We start from the raw sequence: 19945 nt of genomic DNA on the forward strand, positions 1-19945 counted from the left end.
TTTCATTAGCCTAACTTTCTTAGGATCAGATGTCCAGGGGAGCTCAGAGGGTAAAGGAATAGCCCCTGCTGCATGCATGCCTCTCTCATCCACCTCCAACAGAAGTAGCCTGAAGCTCAGGATGCATCCAAATACTTTGCCCATATGTGTTCTTCAAATATTTTCAACCCTGGCTGCGTAAATAAAAGGCTTGATTGGGGAAACTCCAACTAAAATGTTAAGCCTGCACGACAGGTGTGCATGTCTCTGTTTGACACGGTCTGTGATGAATTCCAATGTGGTACACTTTGCTCTTAAGTGTGCCGGCACAATACCATACAAAGGAATGTGTGGATCACTGATTGTAAACATGTGCTGTTCGCTTTCCTTTACAGAATAAGGCTGTTGGTAGGACAAATAATTGATATTATGAACATAAGCCATGAGCCATGAGAATATTATGAGTTATATTATAATTTATAAGTACAGTAGACTATTTCAATTCTTACATTAGATTTCTGACATCAAATCATATTTCACAGCATCACTCATTTCCGCCATGAACACTCTTTTAAATGTGGTGGTTTAGGAAGATTGGATAAAAGAGGAAATGGGCAGAGATATCAATGTCTAGGATCAACGTTCCAAATTACATGAAAGCTGAAACTTCAAAATGATCTATACAGGCAAGCTTGGCTGGCCAAGGCTGTCATATCCATCATTGCCTCAGTGCCTTCTTCCACTGTCATTGTGAAGTCTTATTGAAAATGGATAGGGATACAAGTATTGAATTTCATTCAGATAAAGACTCAGGGCAGGTGGGCATACTCTATACGAGTAAGAGATTATGCATATCTCAGAAAGTAAGTGTGTGCGCGCGTGTGTGTGTGTGTGTGTGTGTGTGCGCACGTGTGTGTGCACTGTGCAGGGGAGTGAGGGCAGGAATTTGTCATGTTGGCTTTTGGAATAATGGGTAAGGCGTTTCTCATTTCCTATGGGTTAACACGGGCTGTGTTTATTGTTGCTGTGGTGATGAGCAGCGAGCTCCCACACAGCAGGCGAACTGGACACACCGTTACGCCTGACCAGGCCAATGTGCTACACTGGGTGATTTGAGAAGACACTGTAGGATCCTCCTGTATGGCTTTGGTTAGTAGCCTATAATTATAGGCTACTGTTGAATAACCATGTCGTATGACAAAAGCTGTAGAAACTGTAGAAAATATTGATTGAATCACATTTTAAGTTAGCCTAAATGACAAATTTGCCTGATGACAAATTAGATGATTCCTGAGTAGGATTTACTCATGGCACATTTAATTGATGACTAATCAGCTATTAGTGTAGATTTTTCGTCTTACACAAACATTAAATTCCCATTGACAATGGATGGAGAATTTACGTCACAAGCACATTTTCTATTTTCGTCCTACACACACGGGTGTGATTTTTAGAATATAAATTATTTATTCATTCCAGAGGGGAAATAAAAACAAATCAAACTAGAACTGCACTCTGTCGAGTGCATACTTGCTTGTTGCACACTAGTAGGCCATAAATGGCCAACTAGTGCGCAAGCAGAGCGCGCAAGTATTTTCGACTGCTGTAAACTGTGGAATCTCAGTATCTCTGTGAAGGAACGTTTGAAATGTCTAGTTGTAACTATTTGCTACCTATCTACTTTATGCATGTAAACACCTAGTATTATTAAGTATGGTTCAAGTTTCTATCTATATAAGAAATACACTTTTATCAATTTAGAAATATTCTAGATCCCGTTCAGTACGATATTTTGGATTTATTTCTTTAAATTGCCCGTCAGTGATGAAATAACTCTTGTTTACTTGAATCAAATTAAAATACTTTTCTGATTCTTGATTAAATCCTACTACCTTAATTGTTGCTGTACTGTCTGAAACTCGAAAGAAGAAGTATACTCCGTTAGCATATGTACGTTCTTCACTTTTAGTAATTACTTGTGCTAAGATTTTCCAACTTTCACGACTTCCAACTGATAATGAACTTAATTCTGAGATGGTAATTACGGGGTTCTTCTTAATCCTTTTATTTGAAGGTATATCTGTAGATAGTTCCATTGTTTATCTACACGCGGACGCTGTATGCACTGGATGATAGTCTAATCCTGGGTAAGATCTTACAGGTCCGAGCTGCTCAAAAGGACTTTTAGATCAGTGGTTCCCGTCAGTGGTTCTGTAGGCCAGTTCTTTAGGTCAGTGGTCCCCTCTGAAAGTATATATCTTCTCTTTCTAGACTAGAACTTTGTCCTATAACTCCACGCTCTTTGATATTTTATCTACCCGCGGACACCGTATGCACTGGATGATAGTCTAATCCTGGGTAAGATCTTACAGGTCTGACCTGCTCAGTGGTTCTTTAGGCCAGTTCTTAAGGTCAGTGGTCCCCTCTGAAAGTATATATATCTTCTCTTTCTAGAATAAAACTTTAACTTAGTTTTTGCATATATACTTATATATACTTAGATATGTACTTAGTTTTTGCACACTACACTAACGTTAAGCTTTATGGTTAACTTTTTGACACTATCGTTACTTTTATACACCCCAGAAACATAATGTTGTATTACTTACGTCATCATTGAGAGCAGTTATACATATACTATATAGAGTATGTAGTTGTAAGTTGATTAGCGGTATACTGTCATACTGTGGTTACTTTGCGCCAAAAACCGTGCCAGCCAACCCGCTACTTGATGCGTATGCAAATAAAACAGCAGATTTGTGCCTGGTTTGCTGGGACCAGATTACATAAATGACTATATTTCTTACGTCATCATTGAGAGCTAGTCATACATATACACACCATGTACTCTGGTCCCAGCAAATCAGGCACAATTTGCTATTTTATAACTGATTATGTATATAGTATACGTATGACTAGCTCTAAATGATGACGTAAGACATATAGTCATTTATTATGTAATCTGGTCCCAGCAAACCAGGCACAAATTTGCTGTTTTATTTGCATACGCATCAAGTGGCGGGTTGGCTGGCACGGTGCACACAGACCGGGCGAAATTATTACTTGCGCGCTCTGCTTGCGCAAGTAATTACACAGTCATATACAGTGATCAGCTCGCAGCAAGCTAAGGTAACGGGGTAGGTGGTGTAAAACTTTGTCAAAAATGTAAAACAAACAAATATTTGGAAAATGTTTTTAAGTAAAGTATATGATTAGAACATGATTAACATTCGACAATTAAAGACTAATATTTCGACAATTGCTACAAAACCTGTATATCCACAGGGTGCACAAGTTGAAGGATAAAATGTCTGATAATGATGTAAGGTGCATGTTCACATTATGTATACTTTACATTACTTAAGTTACATGACAAACGTTTCGGCTATCCAGCCTTATTCGCAGGACCCTTTCCTTGCCATTGTGCACTAATTTCGCCATTAAACATATTAAGCTTACAAGATGCCTTGAAGAACACTAAACTTGCAATCATGAGTATTAATCATACCACCTGTCTCTGACACTGCCTTTACATACTTTACGTACTTCTGTACTGTAACTGTTACTTTTAGAATGCACTTATATATGTTTTGTTGTAGTACTGTATTGTGTGTTGTGTTGTACAATGTATACTGTATACTAGGGACTATAGATTCAAATGTATTAAAACGCATTAAAATTGTGACTCTGCTCATCTTTCTTAACGTGTGGAGCCGAATCAAGGAGTGCTGTCGTCTTTTGTTTGATTCTGGATGTGTTGGAGAGTTGAAAGTTGATCGGTCAGCTAGAAATAGGATCCTAGGCTGGTGTACTGGCCAGAGCTGTGCAGAGGAAGCGGTTTCTGTGCATCACTGCAGAGATGCATGGAAAGAGGGATGGGCCTGAGTTTGAAACAGTGCGACTGTACAAAGTGCTGAGCCGCATCAGGATGACTGTAGTCTATTGTGTTGGATATGCTCGAACGTAGCTCTAATCTGCTCTTTTGTGCTGTCATTAGCAGTCGTCTTCCTGTCTTGTGAAAGTGGGATTGAAATGCCACAGTGTTTACAATTGATGTTGTACATTGCAGAGGAGAGAGGATATGGCACGGGACAGAGTGGAATGCACTGTAAATGACTGAGCGTGCTGTCTCTTTCCATTTGTCTGTCGATAATCTTGGCTAGATTTAGGCTAAATGTAATTTATTCTCTTAACCACTTTCAATCGGGTGTCCCCACTTATTTGGGCATGTAGGCACACTGGCACAGACTTATAAATCCTTTTCAGAAATAGCACATCATGTTGTGAGCTAGTAGATCAGGCCCGGCCTATCATCTATGTGGCTATTTAGGGAACCCTTGTAAATTAAATGAACTGTGCAGATGGTTGAGTTATCATACTCGCCGCATGACACAGGAGGCTTCTTTTGTAGAGATACTGCCTTGAGTACAGTAGGTTGCATAGTACTTCATGAATAACACAATAATATTTAATGAAGAGGGAATGCCCTTGTGCGTCGGGCAACCTGATGGCTAGACATGGGTTAGGGTTAGGTTTAGGTGGGAGGTTAGGTTTACGGTGAGGGTTTGAGATAGGTTGTAGTTGTAGGACTAATGACGAACTGTCAATCACAACGACTACTGGCCAATCACAGCAGGGCTTTCCTAGAACTGCGGTGGGATCCATAATAACGCGTCACCGGCAGTCGGACAACCGTTAGTGTCATTAGTGTTATATTTACTCGAGTAAGCTTGAGATCTTGAGTCTACCTTATCTTCCTCACCATCACAGGTGTGTGGGTATGTGAGCTATAGTTTCAATCGCATTTTACACAACGATGCACATAAAGACACACGTGTGTGATCATGATCATCAGTTGGTGCCACTGTGAGTCTCCTCACATATAATGCATATCTACATCCTAGAATTCCTCTTCAACGTCTGATTTCTGTGTTCAAGGCTATGACGAACGTGCACATATTCATCAGGGACATTCTTCACTTTTACTCCAGATCTACACCTGTAGTCGTAGCTTCACCATGTTTCATCTATGAACATCAAGGCCGGAACGGATCAATAGCCTCTCCCCCAGCCCTAGCAGTGAGGTCTAAATATTAGACTCTAGTCGACTCAACTCTGTTGATGCCAGAGGACTGTGTGGTTTTACGAGTGTTGTTAATGGGCACTAGCCTTGCTAACCGGAAGCCTGGTTTCTGGGGCCCAAGCCCCAGTGCATTGCTGTGCTTTGTTTGTGCGATGGGACGCCCTTATTTGGTCTTACCCATTCCCTCCGTTTGTATTATTGCGATGCATTGCAACAACCTGAGTGAGTTGAGGTGGTCTGAAATAGAAAAGTTCCAGGCAGGGTGCCTGGTGACCCAGTCAGTTAGACACAATGCTCCTTGTGAGTTGAGAGAACCTGAGTTTTTAATTGAACTCGCATCATGTCTTGCATGTTAACCTGTCTCTGACGAGTCTGACCACCAAAGCAAAAAATTACAAGAAAAATAACTGGTTCCAAGCAATTCATTGTCTAGTACTACATATTTCTTTCTTACTTCAGGTGATAGCTCTGTTAGCCGAGTGGCTTTCATACTTAGTGTGACATAACATTGCTAAGTAAACAAATGAAGGCAGGCAAAATTAGGCTAGGCTTTAGAGTTTGACTTTGACCCTGAGGGTTCTGCCAGTGTAATGCCAGCTTTATAAGAAACTGAAAGTGGTCAAAAATGTCCCAAGTTCATCCTGTAGCATTAATTAGATGTGGAATTCAGGGAATCCGACAGTGTTTTCCTGCATAACAAGATAGGAGAACTTGTCGTTCTGTTTAAATATTGGCGCATTCTTTCCACGCCACCCCTCCACTGATGACCTGCAGGATTGTGTGTGCTGTGGGAAAACTCCCAGCCGGGTGCCAGGAGGAAAAAATTAAATGCAGGGGACATGTTGTCATCGACATGCAACCTCTGGGGATTCTTCCTGCTCCGACGTGTCCCCTTTGAGCCGAAAATGACTGCTGTTTAAACTTATTTATTTTCGTTTCTATTTTTTTGCAGAGGGAGTTAAGTTATACTCGCAGTTTCTGACATCGAGTAACCTCCATCATTGAACTGTTGAGTGAGAATGGATGGTTTCTCACTGTCTCTGCCTGGCTGCGAGTGATTGAACATGTCTGTGTTTCTTGCAGGGGAGCTGGCGAGAGGATTCCAGGAATCTCACCATGTTCAAGGCCGTGCTGAAGAAGAACAGAGATGGAGGGAAGGGGAGCAAGAAGGAAGCAGGTATGTGAGAGAGGAGGAGAAAAACGAGTTCACTTTGGGGGCGCTGGGAAACAAAAACAACTCATCACTCCTGCCCACACGCACAATCCCTCACAGCGACACACAATGTTCTCAGATCCTTTCATTTGTGTTTGTGTGCACAAAGGCAAATAATGGGCAGCATGTTTATAATTTCTTCTTGACCTTTTACAGTATATGTTCCCTGAAGAACTTCTTGTGGACCCAGTTCTTTGTCAAGTTAATGTGATGCGCAAAGTGAGTTGAAGTAAGCTAACGCTAGCTAAAGAGACACCTGGGATGAAAACATACAAACTCTGCAACATCTGTCACGCTCACTTGGTAAACATGCCATCACCTAAGCCAACATTCGTGGCAAGAGGCCTGAACATATATGGTCAATAAACCTGTGTCAATGCCGCTGTGCTTGACAAGTTTTCTCTGGGTGAGCAGTTAATTTGTTTAGTATTAAACTACAAAATTCCCATGCACATTGCACACAAAGTATAATGGGGCAATGGTAACCACACCCTGGTGATAAAGTAAATATGACATTTTAAGTGTTTCACACAGTACAGTAAACAAGAATATAATGGCAAACTAGATGGAATGGCACGACTGACTTTTACATGTCAGTGCCATCTTAATCCTCCATCTTTCTTCCTGAATGCGTTCGGAAGCCATATTGCTATCTAGCAGTGCAGTACCATCAATCTGACATCACAGAAGTTTGTTTTGGCTGCTTATACTGGGCCCTCTGTAGAATTTTCCGTATGCTGTGACTTAACTTGAGTCATCCCCACCAGAGAATTGCTGACTTCTCTCCTTCACATACAATGGCTTCCTCTGATAGTCCGCCCTGCCATAACAGACGGGATCATGTGTGCTAATTGTACGTCCACCAGCCTAAACTTGCCTTCCCACCTATGTACTACTGGTAGCAGCAGATAATCTGCTCTCATTCAGGTGATCGGTACAGTTGTTGAACTTCTCACAGATCTGCTCTTGCCAGCTTTGTCCAGGGGCTGTTTCACAGAAAACTCCCTTTTTTTAAAGATACCATTTCAATCAGGCTTGTTTTGACTTGACTTGTTTCACTCCACAGTATACTGGGTGGGTGCAAATAAAATTCAGTGGGAAAGAGGTCTGGCTTGCCTAGACATTTGGGAAACTGCATTGCTAGCTTATCTGTGTGCGCGCGCACACACACACACACACACACACACACACACACACACACACACACACACACACACACACACGTCACACACCCTACTGCCCTACCTCATGTCTGTCTTTATGACAAGCCTCTGCCCCTGATCTCTATGAGGAATTTAACATCTTATTTGACTTGTGATGTAATATAGAAATTAATCATAGATAGATTAGCGGTCCCCTCACCCCTGACCACACACACACACACACACACACACACACACACACACACACACACACACACACACACACACTAATATAACTCCACCATATCTGTGTTACGTTAGCAGTTTGTATTGCAAGTTGACTCTGTGTATTGTTCCCCCATTGAGCTGTTGGAACCTGTCTAGCATGAATCACTCTGAGATCACAGCATCACCGTGTAGTTACGTTAGTTACCCGCCCATAATGTATGCTTGCTATTGCTAGACAAAGGTTAGTCATCAGCACATACTGTATGCTAGAGTACACACGTACACATGCAGGGGTTGCTGTGGAGGATGGCGGTTGGAATCCATACCCCTGCTTTTGGAATCTCTCCGGGTCATTCATGTTGATCACCGATGGGGATTAGTTTTGTCTGTGCTTCTGGTCAGACTGAATTTATAAACGCATCCCTGTTTGGGAAATACAGTCTTTGTCTGATATGTTTGTTTGATTATTGATAATATCACAATTTAACAATTTAATTGCAAATATAATATATGTTAACCCTGGCATCGTTATTTGGTGGAAAACTCAGATCTTAAGCTTACAATGCATGGCGTTTTGACATATTGCATTGCTATTTTTGCTATTTGTTTTTGTATGACAAATTATAGGATACGTGGTTTGGAAAATGTATCCTTACAAATCGAACCCTGTAAACATGCTTAGTAAGTCTCTCAGAAGTTTCGGCAAGCACGAGGGTTGCACATCAGGGAGTTTATGGTGGGCCACACAAGTCCTTGTTCCCGGCCCCTCACCCAGTTGAATCCCATCCATCAAGCCCAAGCAGGTCTTTCTCCCTTTCTCATGCTGGGACAATAAAACCCGGCCACTCCTACTCCTCTCTGTCATTCAGGGAACCTTTGACAGATAAAATGCTCTAGAGATGGGATTTCCATTGGTCGTTGGTAACAATTGTTCCTAGAGAGTTAACAGTGTATAACACTGTATCTCTGATCTCTCTTTAGAAGTGTTAATATTCTAACCGAGATGCATGATGAAGTCAGAAATGAGAACAGAATATTGCGGTTATGAATCAACATGCACGGAGGCAGCATTACATAGCATTACATTATATACATAGATTCAGAGGAAATAAGGAAGTTTTGTCGGCCCGTAAACCAGGAAGTGAATGGCTGCGCGTGCATCAGAACAGGTCCGGGAGGGGCTAAGCAAGGTGTTGCCTAGTAACGGCCGCTGTCATAAAATTTATTTTAGCAATCCCATTTTATATTGATTAAAATAATTACCTTAAGTCGTGTCCACACGTCCCAGGCACCCTGTTTAAAGTATTTGCCAAGTGCATTTGCACATATTGTAACTGGAATGTGCATATTGTAACTGGAATGTGTCCTCTGCCTTGAACGAATCCTAAGTATGAACCACTTAAGCCTTGTTAAAACAAAATAGAGTAATAGCTGATCTAAAACGTTGCATCATGATGAGCTTGTAGAGCTGCTATTTTTGCTAATTTCTTTTGATTTTTTTCTTTTAGAAAAATGTGTTCTATAATGATATGCCCATATTAGGGGCACAAGTATAAAAATGCTAATAAACAGTGAGGACTGGGAAGCCACAGAGCAGTGCCTGACTGCTCGGGTTTCAGCTCCAGCTCTTAAGGTCAGTCAATGCCTTGCCCAAGGGCCGTGGCAGCAGTATGTCCCTAACATGCATGTATCAGGTTGAGGGAGGGAAGCGAACCCACAGGAACACAGGGAGAACATGCAAACATCACACAGAATCAAGTTCGATTTCAGTTTGCTTGTTGTTAGTAACAGCAGAGACCTGCTAGGCTAGGGAAAGGCTTTGTTAATTCTCCCTGAGAAATGATGTGACCATATTGTACATAAAATATTCACTGCACCTTCTGTTTGTCCTGGATAAAGATTTAATTAAAGGTTTATTTTATTTTATTTTATTTTTTGGATAGAAATTTGTACATATTTTTGCTGAGAAATACTGCCATACTGAGCAATACTGCCGCACAATGAAGTATAAAACACTTAAGGGATCAAGTCCTCATAAAATCTACTCTGCAATATGTAATGGAAATTGGTTAGAGGAAAGACCTTGATAATGGTATAATTGCATGATAGCTCAGCATATATTGCTCATAACATGGTGGCTATAAGCTGGAGGCAGCTTTAAAGGAGACGGGGAAACTTGGCCTTCATGCCAGATAAGACCACAGTCATTAGCTTGCCCCTGAGATCCCCACATCACCAAGACCCACAAACACACACCATTTGCTAATTTAGTCTTTCTCCATTCTTTGCTCCTAATTCCTCCTCCACCACCTCCTCCACTCTGACTGTCTCCTCCTAGTCCAAATCTGTAAGGAATCTGTTTGGAAATGGCCCTTTTAATCCTTTTTAAGTACACTTTTTCTTTTTTAATAGCCCAGCATTCCGGAAGTGGTATACTAGTTTGCTTGAGACCTGCTGGCTTTGATGTGAACAGTCTTAGAAAGGTCACATTGCCAGCAGGCTTCACTGATATTAATGGATTTGAGGCTCAAGGCACAGGGCGCTCAGAGGATTATATATCGTAAAAAAGAAAAATAATAAACTAGTGTGGTGTAATTGGTATTCTCTTTGAGGATACAGCTTCCTCTGGTTTTATTGAGCGTTTCACCTATTAGCTCTTGTTAATTCTCAGCAATGTCTCGCTTGGAGTTCGCTTGCAAACATTTGAGACAGCAGACTGCTTTCATTACATGGCAGGTCTGTCTTTTCACGCTGTCGTTTATTTAAACTTGTGCTTGTTTTGAGGACACAACGAATATCAGTGCCCTTAGAAAAATGTGAAGCACGTAAGAGTTCAGGGTAAGGTTTTACAGCCAGCCTTATTATATTTCATTTTAAAACATGTTGATATTCCACCTTTGCTACTAGTGCCAAATAGATCTTTCTCAATCATGGCATGCATATACTTTTGACAGCCTGTGAAATACTTCCCATCCCCTGCTTTTGTCATCAGTCACAGAAAGGAGGCTTTAGTTGCGTCTTGGGATACATCAGTCACAGAAAGGAGGCCGTAGTTTCATCTTGGGTTATATGTTAATCCATATATTTCCAGGGCCTGGCTCTGATGTATCGAAGATTTTTATGCATTTTATGAGTTGGAAATTGAGGGAGGCTAAACTATAGGCTTTATCTTGTCTCTCTGGTAGACTTGAAACAGATGAAATGAGTCTAATGTTTTGTCTTTGGGGAGAGCTTCCCTTTGCCTTCCTTCCTCTTACAGCTTTTGTTTTCTTTCTTTGCTGAATGGCCCTCGCAGCCTTCCTGTGATGTCTCTGTATCTAGCTTGGCCTGGGCACCTACTTTGTTTGAGAAAAAGTTTACCTTTCACTCGGTGCAGCAGATGTCCTGGGAGCATCGCCAGGTTTAACCCATTAAAACCGGGAAAGCATGTGCCCTTTTAGATTTCTTTGGCTATTAAAAAACCGTGCAACATTTCTGCAAATCTTAGAATTATATGTATTATTAAACATTTCTGCAAATCTTAGAATTATATGTTTTGTTCAACATAACAAAATATTTTCAGATGCGGGTCCGGCCAAATACATAATTTTGGGGGTCCTTGACATGAAAACATTTTGAGCACCACTAATCTAGCAACTTAAGTATTTCTTAAAACCTTTAGGATTTGGAAGACATTGTAGGCTCGGCCTCGGGTCTTATGGGTTAAAGTAGACATGTCCTTGTGAAAACATCACACACAAGGCACAGACAACTTGTGTGGCTGAGTGATATGTGTGGGCTGCCCCGACGCCTCCTGAAGCTTTCTGACTCTCGCTAGCTATACTCTGTTGGCCAGGCAGTCTGCGGCAGCTGCCAGACAAAGTTGTCCGTCTTTGTGGGCGACCCAGTGTTAATCACACTGACGTGGATTGCTTCTTATGCTTACGCTTAAGAGGCCAACAGCAGCTTCAGCTGTTCACCCACCCTCCCGATCCAAAACAACCTCCACACACACACACACACACACACACACACACACACACACACACACACACACACACACACACACACACCACTACCAGTTGGCAGGGCTTCTTAGAACTTGTTTGGCGTATGGAGACAGAAGCCATGCACCTGGTCAAACGGGAAGCATCAGTACTGTCGCTAGCCTGTCAACACGACAGGGGATCAGCTGCACCATCCTGCTTTAAATATACAGCTCATGACAATGAAGCCATTATGATAATACTTGGCAAAACGCGCAGTGACGGCGTTCATATTTCACATTAGCCACGAGTGTCTGCGACAAAGGAAGGAGGCGTAATCATTCCAGCATGAGAGAGACAAAAAGGAAGATGTCATCTTCCCACTGACAGGTTTAAATGATGTGGATGACTGGAGCTCATCTGATAACACTCGGGCATGTGCACATGGAACCGCCCTAGTGGCTTCCTCTGAAGTTACTGTGATCTCATCAAATACAGCATTGCATCCAAATGAAGAGTGAACACACAGCCACATTGCCCTTTCCATCAAAGATCTTCCACAGCGGGGAATGGCTTTGCTCTTTAGACCAAAATCCCATCAATATAAACCACATTTAATTGAGAAACGGCTGGAGATAAGTAAACTCAGACAAGAATGTGGTGCTTTATTGGGTGTACTGCCCTATAGAATTTTAATTCTCTAATCTTGCGTTTGGGTAATGTTCGATTAAAGGATGCCCTCATTTAGTTTCAGAAGGTGAAAGACTAAAAGAATATTAACAACTTAGTGTGCATGACGTCTGTCTGTCTGACTGACTGACTGAGAGACTGTTAAGGCCTACACTGTTGTCTCAGCTGTCCCAGGACGGCTGGTATGCTATGCTCTCTCAAACATTTCTAAGTTTCTGGGTGTTGTCATGTGAAACCTTGATTTGGTTCCAAGGATCAGACAGCAGTGGTAATTGATTCAAAGTTTTTTTTTCGTACTGAAGGTTGTCTGCTTGATAATGTCAAGTCATTTTTTGTTATAGCCCAATATCACAAATTATGTCCCAAAGAGCACATAAAGACAGAACAATATGAAAGTACTACAGCTCAATTGAAAGTGTTCTATCGGGCTGTGTTCTGGCCTAGTATGAAAACTGTACTACTCGAGAAAAGAAAAAACAAGTTTGCATACCGTAAAAACAGATCCACTGCTATTGCCACATGTTATTGCCATGGCTCTCTACAACGTCCTCTCGCATACGGGCAAAAGCTGCTGAAGGACAAATACGTACGTATGCTGTTTGTGGACTACTGCTCAGCATTCAACACCATAGTCCCAGCAAAACCTTACACAAAGCTCAGAGACATCATCACATCTCATTCCCTGACCCTCAACACTGGGGCACCCCAGGGATGCGTGCTGAACCCTCTCCTCTACTCCCTGTACACGTATGACAGCACAGCCACACATGACTCCAACACCATCATAAAGTATGCGGACGACACAACAGTGATTGAATCGTCAACAATGATGAGTCTGACTACAGAGATGAGATCCACTCACTGGCCCTCTGGTGCTGGAAGAACAACCTCTCCCTTAACGTCGAGAGCATGATGGGAGGTGAGCTCCCTGCATTCCAGAAACTCTACAAGAAGAGGTGTGTAGTCAAAGCCCAACATCATCAAGGACGGGCATCCCCATTCCCCTACAATGACCACGGCCTGGCAAAGAGGCCTACATCAGTATCAAAGGCAACACCATCAGGTTGATGAACAGCTTCCACTTGCTACAGTCAGACTGCTGAACAAGGCATGATCACCACCTGTTTTCAGGCTAGCCTGGGACTCTTCCTCTTGAACCTACCTGTTGATTATACCAGGGGTAGTAGCTCAAAAGTGCCTTAGGTTTGAGAATGCTGCCGAAACACTTCCTGTCTTCAAAAAGGTGCCTTATAACACTACTGATGTCAACACAGCATTTAAAAGATATTGCACTAAAGTCTTATCTCAAACATGGCGACAACTTTTTGGGATTTCTGCTTTCTGACATTTATAGCGGTAGAAACACAAACGTGTCATCTTGGTCGCTCAGTGAGATTAATTCAACCACTTCCCATGGGCATAAATGACAATCTTTGATCTTTGCTGAGTGTTAGTTCAATATGTATATCCCATTTAGGAAAGCACCATCATTGAAATACCAAACTACCCAGCAGATTTTCTTTTCCCCTGAAAGGTCCTCTTGACTCCTGAAACCCATAAGTTTTCTTCATGTGTGTTGACACTTTAAAGGTTCAGCAGGACAGCATTCCCTCCTGATTAGCTAATGAAGTGCCTGGCGTTACTGATGCATGACATGAGTTTCTCTGAGGCATTTTATCTCAAGGATGAAGCATCGAGGTAGAGTGGCGGTGCCGATTGCATTTGAGTCACTCATGATTTGAGTTTAAGGTAAAAACCTCTTTTTCAGACACGGGGATGGACCATCCCATCTCGAATGGGGGTCTGAAGCTGTTTTCTAGGCATTGAGAATAGATTTGGGCGATACGGACAAAATCAAATTTCACAATATATTTGTCTGGATATTTTTCATAACATCGCGTTGTGAAAAATTGTGAAAAAGCAAGCTCAAAACCCCACATCAAATATTAAGATATCCAAAATCCCTGCCTACTTTATGGTGACACGTTGCAGATCAGGTATTTTCACTAAGTAAGGGATAATATCTAGGTGGTCATTGTCGGGATATAATTCACAGACAGGGAGTTTTTTGCAGAGGTGGTTAATCACCCTGAAGGTGAATTATATCTCGACAATGACCACCTAGCCAGATATTATCCCGCTTATTACATGGCTACCTAACATAAATTAATAAATGGACCCATAACCCAACAAAAAGTATTCCATAAGTGTCGCACTGGCTGCGTCTGCCCAGCTGCAGGGCTGGAACACTGTTGGAAAACAAGGAGGTGAGTTGATCAAATAGAATCCATTTTCGGGTACTACTACTACTTTGTCTATTTATCGCTCAAATGTTTTAAAAAAAGAGAGCAATGTTTAGCTGTAAATGACATTGTGTATCACAGTGTGTGTGTATACATGGCTGTCATGCTGGAAACAGCTGTAAATCATGCGGGGCGCAGCCGCACAGCTGGTGCTCAGAGGGTTTGATTAGGCAGCGGTCTGTTTTAGAGCGGAGCGGTCTGTTATCAAGAACTAACACACCGCTGAATTCAGCGATTGACCAATCAGAATCAAGCATTCAACCAAGCCATGTAATAAGGAAGTATAAAAGAGGTCATAAGTGTTTAAAACCAGAAAAGACAACAAGTATGCCAAATCATCACAATATTACAATATCCAGACAATATCTAGTCTCATATCACATTATCGATATCGTATCCATATATTGCCTAGCCCTAATTGAAAGGCTGTTGGACATAGCCATCTTTCACAGTCTGCCCACAGGTACCATTCTAATGCTGTCAATGTCAGCCCAGTTTCTTTTCTGCCCACAGCTGTGTACCAGCCTACTCTATAACCACCTCCACCACAGCCATTTTAAGAAGCATTCCCTCCTTCTCCGCGGCTTGTGAGGAAAGTTTGAGGAAAGCTCCTCCACAGTTAGGAGGAGGTTACGGGGAACATTTTCATGTGTTAGTCAAATGGTTGTTTTGTACTTAAGATTAGTCTATAGCCCAGGTTGAAACATGAATGTTTGGTTTCCTGGTAGGCCTATATTACAGACTAGACTTCATGCCTATTTCTGTTATTTGGGATATTATTTATAGAGGTTTATCTTCACCGCTGAATAACAACAAAACATTGTGATTCTGACTTCATATCAGAATTCAGAGTTATTCAGAATGACTGTTGACACTTCTGAAGGGAAAAAAAAAACAATTTCTAATGTTATAACAGTGACAAAAATGGGCTTCCATACTTATTAATGCCTGCTGTCTCAATGAATACTAATAAAAATACAGGCACCATAGTAGCTGGATGTGTGGTAACAGTAGGGGAGGAGAAAGAGGCCAGGTATGTTGGTGAAAGGGCATGCTTAGGTTCCCATAAAACCCTCATTCCTGGGATGGAAGAGGAGGAATTTGTAAACAAACCCAAGGTAAACTGTTCATTAATTTGGAAGTCACATAACTCAGAGGGCCACAGGATGTCTAGACCACAGACATACATACATGAACCACACACACACACACACACACACACACACACACACACACACACACACACACACACACACACACACACACACACACACACACACACACACACACACACACACACACACACACACACACACACACACAGTCACATACACATGTGCATGCACCGTGTGTACTGCACATGCACACATGTAACCATACATCTTTCTTTAGTACAATCTGTATATTTTCGTTATTAGTTCATGGTTTCCTTTTTGAAAAATAAATTCATCAAACTCAGATTAGCCTTTTGGTTGGTTAATTTGAGCTCCTAATTAAAATTATGTTGCTAGGATTAGAAAGATTTTCTAAATCAATTAATCTTTCAACCCAAGCAGATGTAGGTCTATCTCATTACTGCTACACCTAACCCCACCTCCCCCCAAATGAAAAGAGTAAAAATACTGCTGATGTTTTTGACTTTATGTCCAATGAATGGGTAGTTTGCTTGGTTGTTTATGTAGATTTTCAAGTCCAGACAGTGGCACGGTTTAAAATGGTTGGAAGTAAAGAATGCACCTGATTCACAAAGGAGACCATTGAGTGAAGCTCAAGTCCTACACCACCAGTATCAAAGCACTTTGCAGCCAGAAGGCAACGATTAGCGGGGCGTAGCTCAAACCACATCTCTCGCAAACACTCGTACATAGACACCCACACTTTTGCACACAGCGCACACGCTTACACAAACACATGAGCACGCGCCCTCAAACCTCAGGTGCGTCCATATGAGACGCACCCTGTCTCTCCCCTCTCATCTGTCGAAAAGCAAAATATGGGCTCCTTTGGAAAGCAGTGAACCTGGCCAGCCAGTCTTGCTGTTTGTTAAAGCTCTAAAAACAACAACCCTTAGGCCAGAGCTCTGTTTTCCTTCACGTCACATGGCCAAGGGTTCTGTAAGAAAAGACATCGAACGGAGCTGTGTTAAAGGACCACTTCACCACTTTTCAACCTATCTTCATATAATTAGCCCTTCACTAAATCCCACCCCAAAAAGCGATTGTCCAATGCCAATCCAAATAGTTTAGCAACGGTTGCTATGCAGGTCAAGCTTTCTTCCAGCTGCTACCGTGCCTATTGGACAAGGATGGGTTGGGGAGGGACTTAGTGAAGGGATAATTGGTTCTCACTAATGCTCATGATAAAATACAATTCTTTTTTCCTACTCTGTGTCTCATAGGAGGACTGTGGGCAGTTCAGAAACCTGTCCATCAGTTTGGATTTTTATTATCGTGAGAACGATGGTTTCCTTTTTCGCATTGCAACTTTTCATGGTTAGAAAGCCTGCAGTTTCTATTAGCTTGGATTCCATATCGACGATGTCACTGGTGGACGGGTTTCTGAACTTCCCTCCTATGAGACATGGACTGAGTAGAAAGATAATTGTGCTATTTTATCATGATTATTAGTGAGGATTATTATGAAGATAGCTTGAAAAGTGGTGAAGTGGTCCATTAATATATTTTAGTACTATTGAATTGACCTTTAGTTGGCTCACTATGTGACTATGTCCCATACTATGTGAGATTAAGTGTTGTTGCACAAGTCAATTGTACTTATCTAGAGAGCTGGGGCCTTATTTTCGCCAGTGCCTTACCCCCTATTCCTGAACTTCTTTGCCCTTTGTTTTTTTTGTCGATGTAGATCGGCTAGTTGAACAATTTTGAAATGTTTTTTTTTAAAGAAGAATTTTAGGGGGTAAGGCACTGATGAAAATATGGCTTGGTCTTTGGTCACAAGTCATAAGGTGATGTTTGCAGATCACCTGTTCCATATTGTTGTAATAAATAGTAGGCCTACAGTACATTTTCTCATGCTTTATTAAATTACTGTTACCTGTAGGGATTTTAGTACTATTGTTTCAATTATCCATCACCATGAGATTGCCAAAACCAAAGACCTGTTCTACAATAAAATTGGTCACAAGAAGAATCATTTGATTCTCTAAATGTCCCTTTTAATGGTAAGTAAACAGAAACCTTTTAGTTTTTCTTCAGCTGACTGGGGGAGATGGGTCAAATGACAGTAGAAATTTCCATTTCCGACTCCGTAGGGGAGATAAGTGAACTGTTGCCGGGTCATATGCGACACTGCTTCCTGAACAGTGGCTTCTTGCAGGGAAGAATCTGGAGCAGTACCTCAGATGGTTCCCAAAGGCATGCGATCTGCCAGAGAACCGGCTGGTGAACCATTCTTCACACTCCCCCCAGCGCCCCCCCCCCCCCCCCCCCCCCACACACACACACACACACACACACACACACATTTTACAAAGATGTTCATGACCTTGGAAGTGCTAGTGAAGGCATGGAAAATAAAACCAAACAAAATACATCACTACTGGCTGGGAACACAGAGTGATGTAATCTGAAACACAACTGGCAGCATAGTCGAGAGTGTTATCTGTCCCCCCTCTCCCTCCCTCGATCCCTCAGCCAGCCATGGCGCTGATGAATTCTTTTGATACTTCAAAGAGACGTGATGAGGACAGTCTATCAGTTAACAACCCTGGGTGTTTTTGGATGGCTTTTAAAATGCGATATTGGCTGTTATGGCAGTTCATTGGTGGAAGAGGTCAGCAGGCCACAGCCTTTTCTAATTACACCATGACCTTCCTGGGCAGGATGCATTCCTTCTGTCTGATTTCCATTTGGTTTTATACCTGGAACATATCCCTCTGTCTGCAACTAATAGTTGCATGCTCTTCCTGATGCTCTGGTTGACTCACGATTGATTCTGTGACCCATGAGCCGTGCCTGCGTCCCAGTTTTTCATGAACTTTTCTGGGTTGTCACTTATTTAGCGGCTGGGGTTGGTGGATTTCTTGCTTAATCATCCCAGCACCCGCACTATAGATGTCACAGTGTTTGACTATCTAAAAAGCATGTGTGGGTGTTTATGGGGGAACTTTGGCTCACAGGCTTTGGCCCTGCTCTCTCCACTTCCCTGGTTTGCTCTTCCCTGCTCTGCTCAACGGCTCTGAATAGCACACAGCATCTATACAGATGAATGCCCTGCCATCCCTTGCTCAGGAGGGCTTGAGACTGGCTGAACTAATGACCTCGGCTCCTTTGTGCCTGGCCTCAAAGGAAGAGGGGATAATGCTTTCTGCAAGGAGGAGCAACCCGCCTGCATGCTCCCTCTTCAAATTCACTTCTTCCTCGCCCCAAAGGATGATGGCACACAGCGTCATACTATGTTTTATTTGAAGGCCTTGCCGCCCTACTGATAGTTGTGAACATGAAGTATAAGGACGTCAAGAGTGGTTTGGGCATCATGGAGGAATCATCCATTCATCTTTTGAAAAGTAAATTGATCAACATTGTCACACTCTGACCAATAACAATAAATCCATGTCATCTAAGCCTAAAGTAACAACTGGAGAGAATTGCATACCTGCTGAAAGTCACAAGGGGTTTAATCATAAAAACGATTTGTAAACATGACACAAAATAACAAGATTTGCCCTGGCCGTTGTTTGCTTATGGGATTAGGCTCTGTAGAAAGAATCGGATGGCCGGCCTTTTCTGCCACAACCTCTTCCATTTAACAACACTGAAAAGGCTGTCGGCCGAGAGGTCCAGTTATCCAGCGGCTAGTGATGTTCTCATGACCTCACCTGGCCCCAGCAGAATCTCTGCCTAATGGTCTGTACTAATGGCTAATCTAAATCTGTTGTTAAACCTCCATGGCAACCCGCAACCACTGACCAGTGACCACACTGCGCTGGGAGGTTTCACACATGGAAGTCAACTCTTGCTTTTAGCTCAGAGCTTTTCTACAGTATATGCATATGGCGAGCAGCAGGAAGTTGCCAGTCTGGAAGCATTGAGCGCCTTCTAGAAGACGTTCCAAGGTTGACGGGGCAAGACCAGAACATGGGCGCTTGGATAAGTCATTCCCAACCGCCCCTCGACTCTTTTGTCCACTCCTCAGAGGAGCCGAGTTGCGAACCCTGCCACCTGCAAGGCACACTGGCCTCAGGAGCACTGCTCACAGTCACCATATGATTGATCACAGTATGGAAAACTGTTCAGGGTCATCTATCATCTATCTGCTCTCAGCTTGAACTGTACCAGTGTGTCCATGCCAGAGAAGGTTGCACGAAAAGAATAATGATACAG

At 42.3% G+C, this 19945-nt stretch overlaps 1 protein-coding gene across 4 annotated transcripts in view; it reads left to right on the top strand.

Annotated features, from left to right (window-relative positions):
* Positions 1-19945, top strand: part of tanc1b (tetratricopeptide repeat, ankyrin repeat and coiled-coil containing 1b) — a gene marked incomplete at its 3' end in the record, with an annotated part of 144768 nt that overhangs the window by 8709 nt on the left and 116114 nt on the right. For all 4 annotated transcript variants that reach the window (XM_083776986.1, XM_083776988.1, XM_083776987.1 and 1 more), the window contains exon 2: positions 6146-6239. In XM_083776986.1, the coding sequence (XP_083633112.1) occupies positions 6179-6239 (61 nt within the window). In that variant the 5' untranslated portion in view covers positions 6146-6178. The remainder of the gene's footprint in view (positions 1-6145; positions 6240-19945) is intronic.

Source organism: Protomyctophum parallelum, assembly GCF_964188405.1.
Source record: "Protomyctophum parallelum genome assembly, chromosome: 11".
Classification (NCBI taxonomy): Eukaryota; Metazoa; Chordata; class Actinopteri; order Myctophiformes; family Myctophidae; genus Protomyctophum; species Protomyctophum parallelum.